We start from the raw sequence: 22,494 nt of genomic DNA, 5'->3' as shown, positions 1-22,494 counted from the left end.
ATGTCACACAAGTGCCAGGCAATGACCATGTCCAACAAGAGCAAATCTAACTATCTTCCCTCAACATTCAATGGCATTACTATTGCTGAATCCTCTACTGTCAACATCCTGAGGGTTACTATTGTCCAGGAACTGAACTGGATCTGCAATAAATACAGTGGCTACAAGAGCAGGTCAGAGGCTGGGAATTCTGAGGCAAGTAACTCATCTCCTCACCCCCAAAGCCTTTCACCATCTATGAGGCACAAGTCAGGAGCGTGATGGAATACTCACCACTTGCCTGGCCGAGCGCAGTTCCAACAACACTCAAGAAGCTCGACACCATCCAGGACAAAGCAGCCCGCTTGATTGGCACCCCTCCAACACCTTAAATATTCACCCCCTCTACCACCAACACACAGTGGCAGCAATGTATACCATCTACAACATGCACTGCAGCAACTCACCAAGGCTCCTTCGACAGCACCTTCCAAACCCGCAACATCTATCACCTAGAAGGACAAGGACAGTAGGTGCAAGGCAACACCACCACCTGCAAGTTCCTCTCCAAGTTACACACCATCCTGACTTGGAACGATATTGTCATTCGTTTACTGTCGCTGGGTCAAAATCCTGGAACTCGGTCCCTAACAGCTCTGTGGGTGTACCTACATCACATAGACTGTGGTGGTTCAAGGCAGCAGGTGGTTCACCACCACCTTCTCAAGGGCAATTAGGGATGTGCAACAAATGTTGATCTAGCCAGTGACACCCACATCCTGTGAAAGAATTTTTAAAAAACATGAGCTAGCTACCACAGAGTCTGAAGAAAACTAACCTCAGGGTGGGTAAAAGTGCAAAAGGTATTCTTGTACTGTATTTCATTTGCCTAAAAATTACCAGCCCTCCTTATAATTAAGAGGAAGTTTCTGCACTTGGATATGGGATATGCAGGCCTCATCAGTTACATCAGAACTTCCAGAAGGTGCAGCAAAAGGTTAATCATGGTCATATACCGAAAAACTATTAGACCAATATAAACAAAGTTGGATAAATGTACTGGGTTTTGTATAATAAAAATAAGTAAGATAAATCTCGTCCAACTGAACAGGCTGCACTAAACGAATAGAATCCAGTTTGCAACAGTGCCGAAGTAACAGAGTATAAAATTTAAAAACATCATAAGAAAACCTGCTAACCTGGGAAGTTTATAAAAACTATTTTAGTCATACAAAGAATACAGTAGCAGAAACATGCTGAATTTGTCAATAACTTTTCAGTGCACTGTAGTTTGAAATGTTTTTTCTCAAATTGTCATTTCTTTCAAGACAATCCCTGACCAGACATATTAATGAATTTCACAGCGTACTATTTTTCAACCAAGCAATATCCTTTGAACATGGCAGTGTTAGGAAACAAAACGCAGCATTAACTCACTCCTCCTCATTTTCTTCAGTAACCTCTGAAGTACTACTGCCTAACTGTATTCAAATATTTTATGCAGGTTTGAATCTCTTGTGTTATTTCCCTGGCAAGGATTGTTGTTGCCCACTACTATTAGAAAAATATGGTCAGAAAAGCCTAAAGTAGTACAAATCCAACTTTACTGTTATAATGTTAGATTAATTTCACTTTTATACAATAAGTTGTTGTGTGAAAAATCAGACAAAAATATAAGCAGATTCTTAGCAAGAAAGCATCAACCATCACTAACATTGGAGCTAAAGCACCCTCAAATAATTGAAGAACTGCAATGTACAGCAATATAAAATGAGAGCAAGAACACTGAACTCCTGAAGATTTGAATCTTCCCTATGAGCTAATGTAGCATTGCCAATGCAACAAAGATGCAAATAGCATCAATATGAGCACATAGCATCAATATGAGCACATAGCATCAATATGAGCACATAGCATCATTATGAGCACATAGCATCATTATGAGCACATAGCATCAATATGAGCACATCACTGTTACCAACAGCAAACAATATAGAATCTTTAAAAAAAAAAATCTTTATATTACCACAACATTTAGAGTATTATTGTAAAGGCTCAGGCTTGGCACGATGGTTAGACCAGACCGGACTTGGTAATCACGGAAACCACCTCCCATCGAAAGAATGGTGATATTTCTTAAATCTTTTTCCTTGAGAATCCAGTAATTGTTCACAGTGGTGTAAAAGTCTACAAGAATGAATGTTTTTAATTAATTAGAAGTCAATTTCACACATTTCATACTGCATTTTTCCTCAATCAGGTTACATGATACTGTATTTTAAGCTTCAAAAGGAATAGTATAACCTTCGAAAAAGACAGCAAGTTATAATTAGTGATATGTGACATCCATGGCTCCATTAATTAACATTTCTCTGACTGGATCTCAGCAAATGCGAGAAACACAAATGCAACTCTATCAAACATCCTACATTTGGTCCTACATTTAATATATAATAAATTAAAAATAAAATAAACATTAAAACAATATTTGAAACACAAAATTAGCAAATTCTACAAATCAGCTGCAGTGTTTTACTACATAACTACAAAAAAAATACTTTCATCTACCCAGCAACACAGGCCAGTCAGTTTAACCTCGGTGGCGGGCAAGCTTTCAGGTCATTTGGGACAAAATTAGTAGTCATTTGGACAAATGTTGCTTAATTAAGGAAAGCCAGCATGGATTTGTTAAAGGCAAATCATATACTTTTTTGGGTTTTTTGATGAGGTAACAGAAGGCTGATGGCAGTACTGTTGTTATGTCGTGTACATGGACTTCCAAAAGAAAGTTGATAAAATGCCACACAACAGACTCAAGAGCAAAGTTTGAGCTCATGGATAAAAGAGACGGTAACAACATGGATACATAATTGGCTGAGTGATAGGAAACAAAGAGGACCGGTGAATGATTGTTTTTCGGACTGAAGGAAGGTTTATCGTGGAGCTCCCCAGGGATTGGTGTTAGGGCCCCTGATCTTCCTGACATATATTAATGGCCTAGACCTTGGTGTAGAAGACACAATTTCAAAATCTGCAGATGATACTAGACTTGGAAGTATTGTGAACTATGAGGAAGATAGTGAAGAACTTCAAAAGGATATAGGTAGGTTGGTGGAATGGGAAGACAAGTGGCAAATGAAATTTAATGTAGAGAAGTGTGAAGTGATTCATTTTGGTAAGAAGAGCGCAGAGACACAATACAACATGAGGGAGACAATTCTAAAGGGGGTGCAGGAGCAGAGCGACCTGGCTTTATACGTGCATAAATCATTGAAGGAGACAGGATAGGTCGAGAGCACGGTTAGTGAAGCACACAGCATCTTGGGCTTTATCAAAAGAGGCATTGAGTACAATAGCAAGGAAGTTATGTCAAACCTCTATAAAACACTGGTTTGGCCTCAACTGGAGTACTGAGTTCAGTTCTGGATGCTACAGGGTGTGAAGGCATTCGAAAGGGTGCAGAAAAGATTCATGAGAATGAAATTCCTAATCCTTGGAACCACTTACATAGAAAGTACTTGATCTCCTATTAGGGAACCAGACAGGTCAGGTGACAGAAGTATGTGTAGGCGAACATTTTGGGTCCAGTGACCACAATGTCATTAGTTTTAAGCTAATTATGGATAAGGATAGGTCTGGTCCTCGAGTTGAGATTCTAAATTGGAGAAAGGCCAATTTTGTGGAAATGAGAAAGGATCTAGGAAGAGTGGATTGGCATAAGTTGTTTTCTGGCAAGGATGTGTTCAGTAAGTGGAAGGCATTCAAAGGCGAAATTTTGAGAGTGCAGAGTTTGCATGTTCCTGTCAGGATTAAAGACAAAGTTAACAGGCATAGGGAACCTTGGTTTTCAAGGGATATTGGCGATCTGGTTAAGAAGAAGAGAGAGGTATATAGCAGGTATAGGCAACAAGAAGCAAATGAGGTACTTGTAGAGTATAGAAAATGAAAGAAAATACTAAAAAAGGAAATCAGGAAGGCAAAAAGAAGACATGAGGTTGCTTTGGCAGATAATGTGAAGGTAAACCCGAAGGGTTTCTACAAGTATATTAAGAGTAAAAGGATAGTAAGGGACATAATTGGTCCCCTTGAAGATCAGAGTGGTCGTCTATGTGTGGAGCCTCACGAGATGGGGGAGATCTTAAACAGTTTTTTTGCATCAGTATTTACTCAGGAAACTGGCATAGTGTATAAGGAAGGAAGGGAAACAAGCAGTAGTTTCATGGAACATATAGAGATTAAAGAGGAGGAGGTGCTTGCTGCCTTACAGCGGATAAAGATAGATAAATCCCCCGGGCCTGACATGATATTCCCTCGGACCTTGAGGGAGACTAGTGTAGAAATTGCAGGGGCCCTGGCAGAAATATTTAAAATGTCCTTAGCCACGGGTGAGGTGCCGGAGGATTGGAGCGTAGCTCATGTTGTTCCGTTGTTAAAAAAAGGCTCCAAAAGTAAACCAGGTAATTACAGGCCAGTGAGCCTGACGTCAGTAGTAGGTAAATTATTGGAAGGTGTTCTGAGAGATTGGATATATAATTATTTGGACAGCCAACGGCTGATTAAGGATAGTCAGCATGGCTTTGTGCGTGGTAGGTCGTGTTTAACGAACCTTGTAGAGTTTTTCGAGGAGGTTACCAAGGAAGTAGATGAAGGAAAGGCTGTGGATGTTGTCTACATGGACTTTAGTAAGGCCTTTGACAAGGTCCCACATGGGAGGTTAGTTCAGAAGGTTCAGATACTTGGTATCCATGGAGAGGTTGTAAACTGGATTCGAAATTGGCTGTGTGGGAGAAGACAGAGAGTGGTAGTGGATGATTGCTTCTCAGACTGGAGGTCTGTGACTAGTGGTGTGCCTCAGGGATCTGTACTGGGACCATTATTGTTTGTTGTCTATATCAATGATTTGGATGATAATGTGGTGAATTGGATCAGCAAGTTTGCTGATGACACTAAGATTGGAGGCGTTGTGGTCAGCGAGGAAGGCTTTCAAAGCTTGCAGAGAGATCTGGACCGACTGGAAAAATGGGCCAGAAAATGGCAGATGGAATTTAATGCGGAAAAGTGTGAGGTGTTACATTTTGGAAGGTCAAACCAAGGTAGGACATACACAGTAAATGGTAGGGCACTGAGGAGTGTGGAGGAACAAAGGGATCTGGGAGTTCAGAAACATAATTTCCTGAAAGTGGCGTCACAGGTAGACATGGTTGTAAAGAAAGCTTTTGGCATACTGGCCTTCATAAATCAAAGTATTGAGTGTAGGAGTTGGGATGTTATGGTGAGGTTATATAAGACATTGGTGAGGCCAACTTTGGAGTATTGTGTGCAGTTCTGGTCGCCAAACTACAGGAAGGATATCAGTAAGATTGAGAGAGTGCAGAGAAGATTTACTAGGATGTTGCCGGGTCTTAAGGAGTTGAGTTACAGGGAAAGATTAAACAGGTTAGGACTTTATTCCTTGGAGCATAGAAGAATGAGGGGAAATTTGATAGAAGTTTACAAAATTGTGAGGGGTACAGACAGAGTAAATGCGAGTAGGCTCTTTCCACTTAGATTAGGAGAAATAAACATGAGAGGACATGGCTTTAGGGTGAAAGGAGAAAGGTTTAGGGGGAACATTAGGGGGAACTTCTTCACTCAGAGAGTGGTAAGAGTGTGGAACGAGCTACCATCTGACGTGGTAAATGCGGGCTCACTCTTAAGTTTTAAGAATAAATTAGATAGATACATGGATGGGAGAGGTCTGGAGGGTTATGGACTAGGTGCAGGTCAATGGGACTAGCGGAATAATATTTCGGCACAGACTAAAAGGGCCGAATGGCCTGTTTTCTGTGCTGTTGTGTTCTATGGTTCTTCTAAAGATTGGAGAAATTGGAACTGTTCTCCTTGGACAAGAGAAGATTGACAGGGGATTTGATAGAGGTATTCAAATTTATAAGGGGTCTGGGCAGAATAGATAGGGAGAAACCATTCCCATTGGTGAAAGGATCAAGAACCAGAGGGCACAGATTTAAGGTAACTAGTGAAAGAAACCAGGGCGACATGAGGAAAAGCTTTTTCATGCAGTGAGTGGTTAGAATCTGGAATGCATTGCCTTAGGGTGTGGTGCAGGGAGGATCAAACAAGCTTCTAAAAGGATTTGGATCATTATCTGAAGAGGAAAAATTTGCAGGGATACAGAGGAAAGGCAGGGGAATGGCGCTAGGTGAATTGCTCCTTCAGATGGCCAAGTCAAACACTATGGACTGAATGTGTGGCTGTAACCTTTGGTGCTGTAGCCATTCTATGATTCTATGAAAATGCTTTACAGCCAATGAAGTGCTTTTGAAATGTAGTGACTGTTGTATTGTAGGAATCGCAGCAGCCAATAAATACACACAAGCTCCCACAAAAGCCATGAGACAATGACCAGGTCATCAGTTTTAGGTGTTGATGGAGGCATAAATATTGGCTTCCAGACCAAGAGAACGCCATTGCTCTTCCTCAAATAGCGCCTTGCGATCTTTTACTGGAGAGGGCAGGCTGGTTCTTGGTTTAATGTCTCATTCAAAAGACTGTACCTCTGACAGGAGAGAACTCCCATGGTACTGCACCGAAGTGCCAACCGACATTATGTGCTCAATTTTCAGGAATGGGGCTTGAAATTACAACCCTTGGTCTCAGAGGCAAGAGTGCCACCACTGAGCAACACTTTGAAGGTAATTCATTGGCTGTGAAGCAATATGGACCATCCTGCAGGCATGAAAGGTTCTCTGTCAATGCAAGCTTTTTCTTATTCCTTGCTCTACTCAATATTCTTTCACTATTCTATGCTATACCTCATTTATTCTTGACCATGTTAAAATCTGCAATTCTTCATTTTCTCTCTTACTCACGACCCAGCATTACAATGTGCTTTCTCTGTTCATCCTACAGCTATGTAGCACTGCCATTTTAAACAATAGCCACACTAAATTTATTGATAAACATAAATATAACATATTGTTTTACAGGATCAGGACCACAGAAAATATACAATTGAGTTTGCAAACACTTTGGAGACATATTTGACTACATATATCATCATATATAAATGGGGGTTCAAGCATGACTAAAACATCAAAACTACCATTAACTATACAAATGTGTAAATGACTGTATTCTAATATTACTATAAAGAGCAGTAGCTCATGTTCTATTATAATATTTCTCTTCTATATTTGCCATTTGCTTCCCCAGTTACAAAATGGTTGAAAACAATGGAACCTTTTTTACACATCTTTCCAAGTTCCTATTTATTTGCATACAGAATAACAATTCAGGATCATAACATTTATTAAATCTCCCATTTTGATCTCACTTTGCATTTGCTCTCTTCACTTATTTCCTTTCCCCTGACCACAGCTTATTGATAAATCACACAAAAGTGGTAGCAGGACAATCCCCTCATGCCATCTGAACTGAAGTAGTAGGGAGGATAGTCCAGCCAAAGGAATTAATTTGCTGTCTCAGGTTAATACAGGAACTATTCCTCAAAATCTACTCTTGGCTGACTACCAGCTGTTAAATGAGCCATCCAAAGCAGATTCCACATTCGTTGCATGCCAAGCATTTGTAAGCTTTCTGCTCAAATCCACCTAAACTAGGTAACTGTCAAATTCATGGTGATCGCATTAAAACCCGTCAGGCACTAATACAGTGAGTGAGAACAGTAGTGTGGTGTCTTGCACAACCTCAATCACTTAGCATAACTCACTAAAATTCACTATTGCTTGTACACCATGAATGTCATGTACATCATGTTGTAACCAAAAAAATTAAAAACAATTAAAGGAAAATTGATTTCAATAAACCTTTCCCATGTTCAAATTTGTTGAGGGAAACACCTGTAGAAATGAATTGAATTTGGACCAGCAATGAGATCACGTCAGACTTACCTATGAGGTAGCTGTCCAATAGTAGGACTGGCGCAATATGAGGCGTAGCTTGTGTTATAATAAGACTTATCAGTGTAGGTTTGAAGTTGGGTAAAGTGAATAATGCTCTCGCAACGATGCCACCCATTGAATGGCCCACAATAGCAACACTGCAGGGTGCAGCTTTTTGATCCTATGGACACAAACAGATCAAAGTTAACTTCCTAGTAAACATTTTGGGTAAATGACTTTGGGGAAAACTAGAAGAGATGACATTAAATTGGTTATGCACATTTTAGCGCGATGGGAGGGAGGAATTTTTAGTTTCTCTATTACTGTTGAGACACAAGTTAATATGTGAGACTTACCCTTTGTAACCCAACTTTCTAGAAAGCTGTCAGTTGCAAGTAGCAACTGCAGCCATAAAAGGAGCCAACACCTGCATCCCACACACAGAATATATAAGTTTGATTGAACAACAGCACCAATTGAGTTGGTCACCGATCATTCAAAGTCCAGGGGGGGTGCCGGAGGAGAATTGCTCAGAAATTACGTGAAATTGCTGATCATAACTATTTTTTGTTAGGGGCCTATTGATCCTTGAAAATTTTAAACAAGGCTGAAACTGAAGAAATGCAAAATGGAAAGATTTACTTAATGTAAAAAGTTTATATTAATATCATACTATAATATTTTTATATTATATTTATATCACTCATTCCACAAATTTGGCACATATTTCTATTTCATGAACTCGGCTCAACCAGTTTGGTTTTCTGATGGTGATGAATGAAGAAGCTGCAACATAAAAAGATCAAGTTCTGATTTCACTATGACCATGGCTAAAATTTCCCCTCCTGCCAATAGTCTTGGGGAAATGTATTACTTTATAGAGAAGCATTATGCCCCTCAATTAAAAAGCAAGTTCAAGCTTGAGCTATTGACATGTGATTTACTGAGTTCTGCAATAGTGTAGCAAGACTAAGCTTTAAAATGATCATTTTACTTTTTTTTACTTTACTGTTAACTTACTTTACATTAAATTACTTCCCCGTCAGGATGATAAGAAAATAGAAGCACACATTTCAGTCTCTGAAGATTGCTGTTTACATGCACAGGCCAGATTACTCACATTCTTTCCATTAAATGTTCTGGGCACACATTTGTATAGAAAACAAGTGGATTTCCTATGGCTAGCTCATAATGAGGCAGAGAATATTGACAAAAGTTTGTGAACGATGCAGTGAGAGGGAATGAAGTAAGTGGAAAATCATAAAGTAAGTAAATGTAGGTAAAGTGCTTCTTGATTGGTACATGGAAAATTTGGGCCAATAAGTAAAGTGTGCCATTATCTGCATGAGACACATTTAAAATGTGACGTACTATTTGCACGATTGTTTTCTATATAACAGCAGCCTTCTGTGACACTGCTCATTGTAAATCAGATGACATGCTCTTTGGTAATGTGTTAACGCAACATAAAGTGCAATTTATTATTCTGCTGCTACGGTCCATCTTGCTTTAACCTGGCTTCTCTATTTTAAAGACAAAAAGTTTGCTTACCAGTTAAAAACAGACCCAAAGATTCACAACCCTTTGAATGAAGTAATTTCTCCTCAACTCAGTCCTAAATGATTGGCTCTTATCCTGAGACTGTGCCCCCATGGTTTAGATTCCCCAACCAGCAGAAACAATCTCTCAGCGTCTACCCTATCAAACACCTTCAGAATTTTGTAGATTTCAATGAGATCGCCTCTCACTCTTCTAAACTCCAGAGAATATAAGCCCAATTTACTTAGCCTCTGATCTTAGGGCAACCCCCTCATACCAGGGACCAATCTAGTGAACCTTTGCTGTACTGCCTCTGATGCAAGTATATCCTTTTTCAAATGTGGAGACCAAAACTGCATTCAATATTCCAGATGGGGTCGCACCAAAGCTCATTTGTAGCAAGACTTTTTTACTCTTGTACTCCAATCCCCATGCAATAAAGGCCAACATGCCATTTGCCTTTCTAATTGCTTGCTCCACCTGCATTCTTTGTACAAGCACACCCAAGTCTCTCTGAACATCAACACTTACAAGTTTCACACCTTCTAAAAAATATTCTGCTTTTCTGTTCTTATGACCAAAGTGAATAACTTCACACTTCCCTACATTATACTGCATCTGCTACCTTGCTGCCCATATCTATTGGCAGCGTCTCTGTGTCTCTGTTCTCTAATGCCCTTTAGGGAGGGAAATCTGCCATCCTTGCCTCGACTGGCCTACAAGTGACTCCAGACCCACAGTAATGTGGTTGACTCTTAAATACCCCCTGAAATGGTCTAGCAAGCCACTCAGTTGTATCAAACCCCAAAAAGTCTAAAAGGAATGAAACTGGACAAACCGCCTGGCATCGACCTGGGCACCGGAAACAACAATGGCAAACTCAGTCCTGTCAACTATGCAAAGTCCTCCTTACTAACAACTGGGGGCTTGTGCCAAAATTGGGAGAGCTGTCTGACAGACTAGTCAAGCAACAGCCTGACATAGTCATACACACGGAATCATACCTTACAGATAATGTCCCAGACACGACCATCACCATCGCTGGATATGTCCTGCCTCATCAGCATGACAGTCCCAGCAGAGGTGGCAGCACAGTGGCATATAGTCGGGAGGGAGTTGCCCTGGGAGTCCTCAACATCAACTGTGGACCACAAGAAGTCTCATGGCATCAGGTCAAACACGGGCGAGGAAACCAGATGATTACCACGTACCGCTGCACCCCCCTCAGCTGATCAATTAGTACTCCTCCATGTTGAACACCATTTGGAGGAAACACTGAGGGTCGCAAGGGCGCAGAATGTACTCTGGTGGGGGACTTAAAAGTCCATCACCAAGAGTGGTTCGGTAGCACCACTACTGACCGAACTGGCTGAGTCCTAAAGGACATAGCTGCTAGACTGGGTCTGCGACAGGTGGTGAGGGAACCAACAAGAGGGAAAAATACTTGACATCATCCTCACCAACCTGCCTGCCGCAGATGCATATGTCCAGGGGGTATTGGTAGGATTGACCAGTGCACAGTCCTTGTGGAGACAAAGTCCCATCTTCACATTGAGGATACTCTCCATCATGTTGTGTGGCACTACAACTATGCTAATTGGGATGGATTTCAAACAGATCTAGCAACTCAAGACTGAGCAACCATGAGACGCTGTGGGCCATCAGCAGCAGCAGAATTGTACTCAACCACAATCTGTAACCTCATGGCCCGGCATATCCCCCACTCTACCATTACCACCAAGCCAAGGGTCAACCCTGGTTCAATGAAGAGTGTAGGAGGGCATGCTAGGAACAGCATCAGGCATACCAATAAAAGAGGTGTCAAACTGGTGAAGCTACAACACAGGGGTATTTGTATGCCAAAGAGCATAAGCAGCAAGCGAGAGACAGAGCCAAGCGATTCCACAATCAATGGATCAGATCTAAGCTCTGCAGTCCTGCAGCATCCTGTCATGAATGGTGGTGGACAATTAAACAACTCACTGGAGGAGGAGCCTCCACAAATATCCCCATCCTCAATGATAGGGCAGGTCCAGCACATCAGCACAAGAGATAAGGCTGAAGCATTTGCAACAATCTTCAGCCAGAAGTGTTGAGTGGATGATCCATCTCAGCTTCCTCCAGATCACATATGCCAGTCTTCAGCCAATTTGATTCACTCTACGTGATATCAAGAAATAGTTGAAGGCACTGGATACTGCAAAGGCTATGGGCCCTGACAATATTCCAGCAATAGTACTGAAGACTTGTGCTCCAGAACTTGCCGTGCACCTAGCCAAGCTGTTCCAGTACAGCTACAACCCTGGCATCTGCTTGGCAATGTGGAAAATTGCCCAGGTATGTCCTGTACACAAAAAGCTGGACAAATCCAACCCGACCAATTACCACCCTATCAGTCTACTCTCAATCATCACTAAAGTAATGAAAGGTATCATCAAAAGTGCTATCAAGCGGCATTTGCTTAGCAATAACCTTCTCATTGACGCTCAGTTTTGGTCCCACCAGGGCCACTCAGCTCCTGACCTCATTATAGCCTTGGTTCAAACATGAACAAAAGAGCAGAATTCCAGAGGTGAGTTGAGAGTGACTGCCCTTGACATCAAGGCAGCATTTGACCGAGTGTGGCATCAAGGAGCCCTAGCAAAACAGGAGTCAATGCAAATCGGGGAGAAAACTCTCCACTGGCTAGAGTCATACCTAGCGCAAAGAAAGATGGTTGTGGTTGTTGGAGGTCAGCCATCTCAGCTCCAGGACATCACTGCAGAAGTTCCTCAGGGTAGTGTCCTAGGCCCAACCATCTTTAGCTGCTTCATCAATGACCTTCCTCCCACCCTAAGGTCAGAAGTGGAGATGTTTGCTGGTGATTGCAGAACGTTCAGCACCATTCGCGACTCCTCAGATACTGAAGCAGTCAATGTCCAAATGCAGCAAAGGTCGGACAATACCCAGGCTTGGGCTGACAAGTGGCAAGTAACATTCGCGCCACACGTGCCAGGCAACAAGAGAGAATCTAACCATCGCCCCTTGACATTCAATGGCATTACCATTGCTGAATCCCCCACTATCAACTTCTTAAGGGTTACCATTCACCAGAATCTGAACTGGAGTAGCCACATAAATACTGTGGCTACAAGAGCAAGTCAGAGTCTAGGAATCCTGCAGCATGCAACTCACCTCCCAACTCCTCAAAGCCTGTCCACCATCTACAAGGCATAAGTCAGGAGTGTGATGGAATACTCTCCACTTGCCTGGATGAGTGCAGCTCCAACAACACTCAAGAAGCTTGACACCATCCAGGACAAAGCAGGTCGCTTGATTGGCACCTCATCCACAAATATTCACTGCCTCCACCGATGCACGAAGCAGCAGCGTCTACCACCTACAAGATGCACTACAAGCTTCCGTCTGACAGCACATTCCAAACCCACGACCACCACCATCTAGAAGGGCAAGAGCAGCAAGCATATCAGAACACCACCACCTGGAAGTCCCCCTATAAGCCACTCACCATCCTAACTTGGAACTATATTGCCATTCCTTCACTGTTGCTGGGTCAAAATCCTGGAACTCTCTTCCACACCAATGGGCTGCAGTGGTTCAAGAAGGCAGCTCACCACTACCTTCTTTAGGCAACTAGGGGTGGGCAGCAATGCCCACATCCCTTGAATGAATAAAACAAAAAGCTCAGGTCCCAGCACTGATCCTTGCAGCACTCCACTATTCACTGCCTACCAACTTTAAAAAGCTCTGTTTATGCCCACTCTCTGCTATCTGTTAACCAATCCTCTAACCATGCTAATATATTACCCTCAACGCCAAGAACCTTTACCTTGCATATTAATCTTTTGTGAGGCATCTTATCGACAGCCTTTTGGAAATCCAGGTATACTACGTCTACCGGTTCCCCTTTATTTACCCTACCAGTTAGATCCTCAAAAAACTCGAATAAATTTGTCAAACAGGATCTCCCCTTACTAAAACCATGTTGTCTTATTCTAATCATACTATGCTTCTCCAAGTGCATTAAGATTTCCTTAATAATAGATTCTAGCATTTTCTCCAGCAACTGATGTTAGGCTAACTGGCCTGTAGTTCATTGTTTTCTCTCTTTCTCCTTTCTTGAAAAGTGATGTAACATTTGTCAACTTCCAATCTGATGGGGCTGTTCCCAAATCTACGGAATTTTGGAAAATCATAGATTCTACATCCACCATCTCTGCAGCCATCTCTTTTAGAACCCTAGGGTGAAGGTCATTAGGTCCTGGAGATTTGTTGGATCTTAGTTCCTCAAGTTTCTCCAATACTTTTTCTCTGCTAATATTAAGTTCCTTAATTTCTCCACCTTTTTTAACCTCTAGATACTGTCTATTTCTAGTATGAAACTTATGTCTTCTACTGTGAAGACATACACGTTTGTTCAATGCCTCTGGCATTTCCTCATTCCCCATGACAATTTCTCCTGTCTTGCTTCTAATGGACCAACCTTAACTTTAGCTACTCTCTTCCTTTTTATATACATATAAATACTCCTACAACTTGTTATTATGTTTCTGGCTAGTTTACTTTCATATTCAATTTTTTCTCTTATCAACTTTTGGGTGGCCCTTTGATGGTTTTGAGAACACTCCCAATCCTCAGACTTACTGTTGTTCTCTGCAATATCATAAGCCTCTTCTTTTAATCTAATGCTATCCTTAAATTCCTGAGTGAACCACAGATGGGTTTTTCTTGCTGAGTTTTTGTTTTCAATGGAATGTATTTTCGTTGAACATTTTGAATTGTTTCTTTAAATATTTCCCAGTGTTCATTTACTTCCATACCTTTAAGTCTATTTACCCAATTAACCTTAGCCAGATATTCCCTTAAATTAGGAAACCTTGCAGATTGGGATGTGCAGTTTCAGGTTGCCACTTAGGTGCGCCACTTTAAGATTGCTTTGCAGGAATAACAAAGTGGGATACCTTTATACGCTAACCCATGCTTTTAGTAAACAGACTGGTTCACCTATTGCTCCTGGGGAGCACTGCTATAATATGTGGCTACAAAATTAACCTGTCCCATTCAGGGCACTGCTTGGGTATCCCCGGTTGGGAAGTGATCTGAATGGGTCCTCTGACAATTTCAGGCTAATTATTGCTGTGAAAGTTTACCTGGATTGGATCTACATCATTCCTTTCCATGTTACCTCAGCAACCTTTTCAGATTATCTGAAGAGAAGGAAAGTGCCAGGAAATAACTGCTTTCTTTCTATTTGTGAATAGTTTTTCTAAAATTTTTCAGTAGCAAATTGTTGCTGTTTGCATGGAATGTGGTAGACATTCTGAGAACAAACAGGCATTTTATTTCATCCTGTCAATAATTGAGAAATGTTAGAAAGTTCTTTGCAACTTGGTTTGAAACTTCACTGTTTTAAAATTCAGCCATAACTATAATTTGAACGTTAACCATAAAAGTCTTACAGGAGGAATTATATATGGTGCAGGGAATCAATTATCATGAACTAAATTAAGCAACAGAGAGTTTTATAACAAGAAACTGGGAAAATATGTGAGTAAAAATAGAGAGACAAATTCAGCCATAACCATAATTTGAACGTCGCCATAAAAGTCTAACAGGAGGAATTATTTATAGCACAGCAACAGAGAGTTTTATAACAAAACACTGGGAAAATATAATAATTCACTGGCATTGCAAGTTAAAATGTTAATTTGCTTGGCCAAATTATCAAATTAGATAGCAATATTTTTTAGACTGGCTGGTAAGTGGAATTTCCCAGACCCAGAACTATTATTACAACATCAGAAGCCTGGATATGTGGCACACGGTGTACTTTCAATGCCATATAGATACGGTAAAACAGGTTGGAGACATCAACTTCTGTCAAGCTAGTTTACGACCAACTGAGGTCCAGGCTAAACCATTTTATTATGCAATAAACAAACATAGGAATTTAAAATCAATTCCCCACAACAAACAGAGAAGATGTCACAAGGATAGCAAAGTCCTTTTTTTTGGTTTGGTAAATTTGTGATTAAGAAGGCGAGTAAAGTTGATCTTGTGCAGTTTGAAAAGCTACAAAATCAACCATTTTGATCAAAAGCCTCTAATACAAAAAAATCTGAGCTAAAACTAGCAGTACGCTACACTAGGTCAGCACAATTAAGTTTGTTCTGTGAAGAAATAGGAAGTATATATAAGAACTGGAAAATTATTTTAATGAGACATTGCAATCAGCCTAATACAAATTAGGAAAATCCAAAGGGCAGAGCTTCTGCTTTGGAAATTGTGTGCAAAATGTGCCTGAAATTGTGGTGGTTCTGTTCGGTTTCAAGGTTCTGCAAAAATTAATTTGCATAATCACAAACATACTATCAGGCAGTGTAATAAGACATAATTGTTTTTTCATGCCATTAAAAAGTGTTCCCTGATGAATGAGTGATAACTTGCTGCATTGTTTCTAATAAAGACAAAAATGGATTTAACTCAAAAAATAAGCATTTTTAGTAAAGGTGCAAAGTCCCGCACCCATGAGTAACTTGAATTCAAGTCAGTGAAAATTACGTTAAAAAACTATACTGAACCATTTATTAGTTTCATTGATGTACATGGCATTTAAATATTATTTGATATGAAAAAAACTTTTAAAACATATCAACCAGGTACCTATGCATCTAAGAAAATAAGCACAATTTGGTGCATCTCACCTACATTTAAAATTACCCACTTTTTTTTTTGCACTGGTTCGACAAGATTGCGCTGGAATCTTAGTGTAAATAAGTGATAACTCTACCTCAAAGAGTTGAGTCAGAGTTAGCAATATAATACATGACTGCTTCACAATCCACTGTGTCAAGGGAACCATGGGCAGAATTTTCTAGGTGGGTCACAATCCCGATGTCTGCCTCAATTCCAGATCCAGAACCAAGAAATGGAAGTGGAGGGATGCCGATCACAATCTTCCCAGAAGCAGCCAATGACGAGGCTGCCTCCAGAAGCCCTATCCAAATATGGACAGCAGGCAGACCAGGGGAGTGGGAGGTCCAGAAAGGGGGCCACAATGACCTACAGCCAGCAATCCCAACAGCAGACGTGGGTGCTGCAGAGACAGGCAAGTGACTACAAGAATCCCTCAAAATGGATGCACTCTCTGCAGCATTGTGAAAAATTTAAAATCACGCTGGCCACAGCTGTCAGGCCATCGTTGCTGAGGGGAATCCCCCTACAGGATGAGTTGAGTTTGCAGCTATGGCTGTCGCATCCCAGCAGGTTCATGCTGGGGTGGTGAAGAGGAGGCATCAATGGCCCCTCTTACCACCGCCCTGCCAACAGGAGGACTCCTCCAGTTACCTGCTGGGCTCCAACAGCTGCCGAGGGCAGGTAGCCACTGCTGCATTAACCCTGCCTCTGGCAAGATTGCTCAGGAGCAGGAATACATCAATAAGCCAACCTGACATGGTGTTTTCCAACTTTGCTCTCACTCACGTCTCCTAACCCACCTCCATGGGTCTGGGAAAATTCAGTCCTGTGAGTCAGTGCTCATCTTGACCTGTTATTTGTTAATGACCCAAACAATAAACAGGAATTGGAACTCTGGGAGGACAATGTTCACAGAATATCTTAGGAGTTAGAAACATCAAAGGCCAACAGTCAGGCATAAAACTTTAAAAGGGCTAAATATAAAGATTTGAGAGGACAAGTAAATAGATCGAAGGAGGTTGTTGAACAAAATTATGGGACAAGAGCAAAGTTGAATCTATGCCTCAGCCCAAACCTCAAAAAATACCACTTACAATACCAACATGACATTAGTTTATATTCTGAATATTCTAAGGTATGAATGCTGATTATTGTCAAATGAGAAGAATTTTGTGTTAACACATTGAGTCCTGTTCATCTATCATCCATGTACTTGCTGATCTACATTGGATTCCGGTCAAGCAAAATCTTGATTTTAAAATACTCATTCTTGTTTTCTGATTCCTCCTTGGCCTCATCCCTCTCTATCTCTGTAAACTCCAGCACCACACTCCTCTAAGGTCGCTGCGCTCAGCTAATTCTGACCTCTTAAGTATCTCTGATTTTAACTGCTCCACCATAGTGCTTTGCCTTCAGTTGCCAAGGCCCCAAGCTCTGGAACTCCCTTGCTACAACTCCCCACTTATTTATCTCGTTTTCCTCCTTTAAGGCCTAAAAACCTCTCTCTTTGATCAAGCATTTGGTCATTTGACCTTATATCCTTTTTAGATGGCTCGGTATCACATTTTGTTTTATAATGTTTTTGAGAAGTGCCTTGGGAGTTTTATTACATTAAGACCACAAGAATACTTTATATAGGAGTAGATTATATGGCCCCTTGAGCATGTTCTGCTATTCAACATGATCACGGTTGATCTTGGGCTTCAACTCCACTTTCCCGCCTACTTCCCATACCCCTTGATTCGCTGAGACCAAAAATCTATCTATCCCTGCCTAAAATATAGTCAATGATGGAGCATTCACAAGCCTCTCGGGTAGAGAATTCCAAAGATTCACAATCCTTGGAATGAAGAAATGTCTCCTCATCCCAGTCATAAACGATCAACCCTTCATCCTCAGTCTGTTCCCTCATGTTCTAGATTCCTCAGCCAGCTGAAACAATCTCTCAGTGTCTACCCTGAATCTTGTATCTTTCAATGAGATCACCTCTCATTCTTCTAAGCCCCAAGCAGTCTAGGTCCAATTTACTCAGTCTCTCATCATGGGACAACTCTCTCAATGCAGGGGCTATTATAGTGAACCTTTGCTGCACTATCTCCAATGCAAGTACCTCCTTCCTTTAATATGGAGACCAAAACTACAAACTACATACAGTATTTCAGGTGTGGTCTCACCAAATTGTAGCAAGTCTTTATTGCTGTTCTCCGATCCCCTTGCAATAAAGGCCAACATGTCATTTGCCTTTCTAATTGCTGCATGCTAACTTTGTGCTCCTTGTGTGAACCCCCCCCAAGTCTCACTAAACATCAACATTTAAAAGCTTCGTGCCTTTTGAAAAATATCTTGCTTTTCTATTCTTACGATCAAAGTGAACAGTTTCACACTTCCACACATCTGCCATCTCACTTAACCCGTTTATACCTCTCTGCAGCCACTCCATGTCCTTCTCACAATTTACATTTTCATCTAGCTTTGTGTCATTAGCAAACATAGATCCATTACTCTCTAAGTCATTAATATGGACTGTAAATAACTTAAGGTCGAGCACTGATCCTTGCAGCGCTCCACTTGTTATAGTCTGACAACCCGAAAATGCCCAATTTATTCTCACTCTGTGCTTCGTGTGCCTTAACCAATGCTCTGTCCATGCTAATATATTACCCCAAATCCATGAGCCCTTGTCTTACCTATAAGTCTTTTGTAAAAACCTTTTGTAGCCTTATCAAAAGCCTGTTGGAAATCCAGGTACACTACATCTACTGGTTCCCCTTTATCTACCCTACTAGTTACATCTACAAAAAATTCTAATCGATTTGTCAAACACAATTTCCCTTTTGCAAAACCATGTTGACTTTGATGAATCATACAATGATTTTCCAAGTGCATTGTTAAGGCTTTGTTAATATTGCTGAAAAAAGAGATATGTTGAGGCTTTTTGTCATGCACTCATCAGGGCACTTCGCAAGAATACCAATATAAGGGGAAAACAACAATTTATACCGTATGAGAAGAGAGTGCTGATTGGTTGGTAAATGGACTCTGATTGTTAAGAGGAGCAGCCATAGAGAATGCGCCAGTTAATGGTGATTGACAGTTAACTGCCAAGCATTGTTTGAAATTTAAATCAGGAAGCTTGGCCCTGATTGGTCAAGGCACTGCCTTGAGGGATGAGTCAGCAAATGGCTATTATTTATTTTGTTTAGCTGAAACAGGTGCAATGTGCATATATATTCTTTCTGTCTGCAAAGAACAGGGCCCTGTGCATTAATATATGTAGCTTCCAGTACACGAAAATGCAAGCCCGACTGACGATCTTAAATTGGTTGTCAGCGTAATTCTTAAGACACTGAGGATTATTTTGCAAATGTTGTCCAATCATAGAATCATATGTGTTGGACACGGTGTTTTGAGTTTTGGACGCCTGGGCCAACTGGATATGGTCTCTCATTTTTGACTTTTTCCCTTTCTATCAACTTTCTGGTAGACATTTGCTAGTTTCTAAAACACTCCCAATCCTCAGATTTGCTACTGTTCTTTTCAACCTTAAAAGACTCTTATTTTAATCTAATGCCATTATTAACTTTGAGTGAGCCACGGATAAGTCTTTTTGCTGAGTTTTTAATGGAATATATTTCTGTTGAACATTTTGAATTGTTTATTTATGGCCATGTCTTTTAGTCTATTTGCTCATTCAACTTTAGCCAGTTCTCCTCTCATACCTATGTAACTGACTTCGTTTAAGTTCCAAGATTCTGGTTTACGATTGGAGTATGTCACTTTTAAACTTAACACGGAATTCAATTGTACTTTGATCACTAGCTGCCAGTAGGTCTTTTACTATGGGGAGAATTTTCTCCCCATCAAGCAGGCCGTTTGGGAGTGGGTGCGGAGCCAATCACCGCCCGCGATTGGCTGCGCACCACCATTTTATGTGGGTGGGCCAATTAAGGCTCTCCCAGCATGACACACAGCCGGAAGCGCTCAGTGCTACCTGTGCGTGCAGGGGGAGGAGGGAGAGTCAGGGCCTGCGCTCTTTCGTGCATGCGCATGAAAGAAAGCAGAAATCTCCCTGAGGCACGGAGCTGCCTCAGGGAGATTAAGTTCATTATGAAACATTGGAAGAAAGAAAAAAACATTATTCAGATATGTCCCCTCATGTGACAGTGTCACATAAGCTGGGACATGTTTATTAATTTTGATACAAGTTTTTATTTCATTAACAAGTCCTTCATGAAACCTCATCCTGCCCGTGGGTGAGGTTTCATGATAAATGCGAAGGCTGCCTGGGCTCTTCGCCTGCCCGCCAACCTTAAGGTTGGACGGGCAGCTTTCTCAATAGGACTAACTGGTTTCTAAATGGCCTTAACAGGCCTTTGACAGTTCGGCTGGCGCGCAGCCGACTCCAATGTGCGTCCGCCAAACAGGGAGATCGGAATTACATGTGGTGACGTCGGGATGTACGCCCGACATCACCATGCATCATTTTACGCGTCAGCATACGGGGCCTACCCCCGCACGCCAAACAGAAGATTCTGGCCTATGAGTTTACTAATTAACCCTGCTTCATTACACAATATTAGATCTAAATAGCTTTATCCCCAGTTGGGTCCACACATATTGCTCCAGGAAACTTTCACCTACAAACTCAATCTCTAGAGCACCCTTACAAATTTGATTGGTGTGGTCTATATGAAGATGAAAGACCCCCACGACTATTACATTGCCTTTGTTACATGCTCCAATAATTTTTTGTTTAATGCTCTGTCTAATGTTATAATGACTGTTAGGGGGCTTATTAACTACCCCCACCAGCGTTTCTGACTCTTGCTATTCCTAATCGCCATTCATACTGATTTTATTTCATTATCTTCTGAGCAAAGACTAATGTCCTTATGCAGTCCCCTACTATCAGGGTTACCCCTCTTCCTTTGCCATTCTTTGTCTTTTCGAAACACTGTGTACTTTGAAATGTTTATTTTATTATGTAACCATGTCTCTGTAATGGCAATTAGATTTAAACCATTCATCTCTAATAGTGCTACGAGTTCATCTATCTTATTGCAGATGCTTCACTCATTCAGATAAAAAATGTTATTTTATCGTTTTACTAGTATTCCCTTCATGGTCCTTTCTTACTGATGCACAATTACTGTTAAACTCCCTGTCCTGCTTTGCTCGTCACTGCCCACTTTCCTACACTGTTCTATTTCCTCAACATTTTTCTATGGTTTTCTAAATCTCACTTAACCCAAACCACCACCACCCCCCCCATCCTCAGGGTTTTACTTTGAAATTGCATTTTTAAGTGAGTAATATCCAAAGTTTTCTGCGTTTTGAGTATTCTTCTTTACAATGCCCTAGTGGATGACTACTTTCTTCACTTGGAACACTCTGAACTCTCCCACAGCCAGTATGCTTGATCTTTGTGAAAAACAAACAGGTGAGGTGCTTCCCCAGGGCAGACAACTTCTGCCCATTTTTCCCTTTACTACGTGAAACAAACATCAGAACTGTTCCACCGCAAAAGCTGGCTAGGTACTGCAAAATCTTTACTGCAAAAATTGACATACAGGCATGGGATTCAAAAACCAACATCCACTATCTAATGGGTTTGGGGGCGGTGTCCATGATTGAAATAAAGTAATCATGCATGTCTTGTGGAGTGGGAGAAAACTTGATGAGTCAAGTGTACTTTATTTGTCCCAGTTATCTTAAGTTCTGATTCTGCCAGGGGTTTATAATATAAAGCCTTGTTAGTGCTTTCATGTTCTCAGCCATGTTAGTTCTCTTGTTGTGTCCAGCATTTCAATTTGCTGAGCTAAAAAGCTTCATGTTGAATCTAGAAATTCAGAACGTTGGATCTCCATAGAAAGAGAAAATGTCTTCAATTTAAAATCCTTGCCACAACGCAAGAACTTTTTAGCATCTTTGTCAAGAAGATAACAGAGTGTAGCAGTTTTCACTGAAATGCTCACCCTACATTTATTTTCACCCTTAATATAACTTAAGATGTAATGATGAGTAACAGGATATGAGAGAATAAATATTTATAATATATATAGGACGCTAAATTTTTCTACTATTAAAGGTGACGCACCTTAGCATTTAAAAGTGGGTCATACAACACTGAAAGTTACTCTGAGACATCTATTATGGGCACAAAAGGAATTGTGGAGGACCTATCACAAGCAGAGAAAGGTCTCTGACCCAAAGCGCCTTACGGAATATGTTTCTTATAATTTACGAGAACACAATAAGAAACTAATTGTGATGATGATTACAAACTATTTGCACTCATACTACTCCCTTCCCCAAAATCATATCTTTTGAGCCTTCTACTTTGTAGATCACAAACAATAATTTCAGTGCCTTCCTTTAA

At 40.9% G+C, this 22,494-nt stretch overlaps 1 protein-coding gene across 2 annotated transcripts in view; it reads right to left on the bottom strand.

Annotated features, from left to right (window-relative positions):
- The window catches only part of pgap1 (post-GPI attachment to proteins inositol deacylase 1), a 165,696-nt gene that overhangs the window by 122,968 nt on the left and 20,234 nt on the right, over positions 1 to 22,494 (bottom strand). For both annotated transcript variants that reach the window (XR_013577940.1, XM_078551836.1), the window contains exons 4-5: positions 7,890 to 8,061; positions 2,006 to 2,166 (exon numbers count right to left, since the gene is read on the bottom strand). Coding sequence is in view for 1 of the 2 variants with exons in the window: in XM_078551836.1 (XP_078407962.1) it covers positions 2,006 to 2,166; positions 7,890 to 8,061 (333 nt within the window). In the remaining variant the exon portion in view is untranslated. The remainder of the gene's footprint in view (positions 1 to 2,005; positions 2,167 to 7,889; positions 8,062 to 22,494) is intronic.

Source organism: Cetorhinus maximus, chromosome 11 (assembly GCF_964194155.1).
Source record: "Cetorhinus maximus chromosome 11, sCetMax3.hap1.1, whole genome shotgun sequence".
NCBI lineage: Eukaryota > Metazoa > Chordata > Chondrichthyes > Lamniformes > Cetorhinidae > Cetorhinus > Cetorhinus maximus.
Note: the sequence above shows the minus strand (reverse complement) of the source record. Positions and strands in the feature narration are given on the sequence as shown.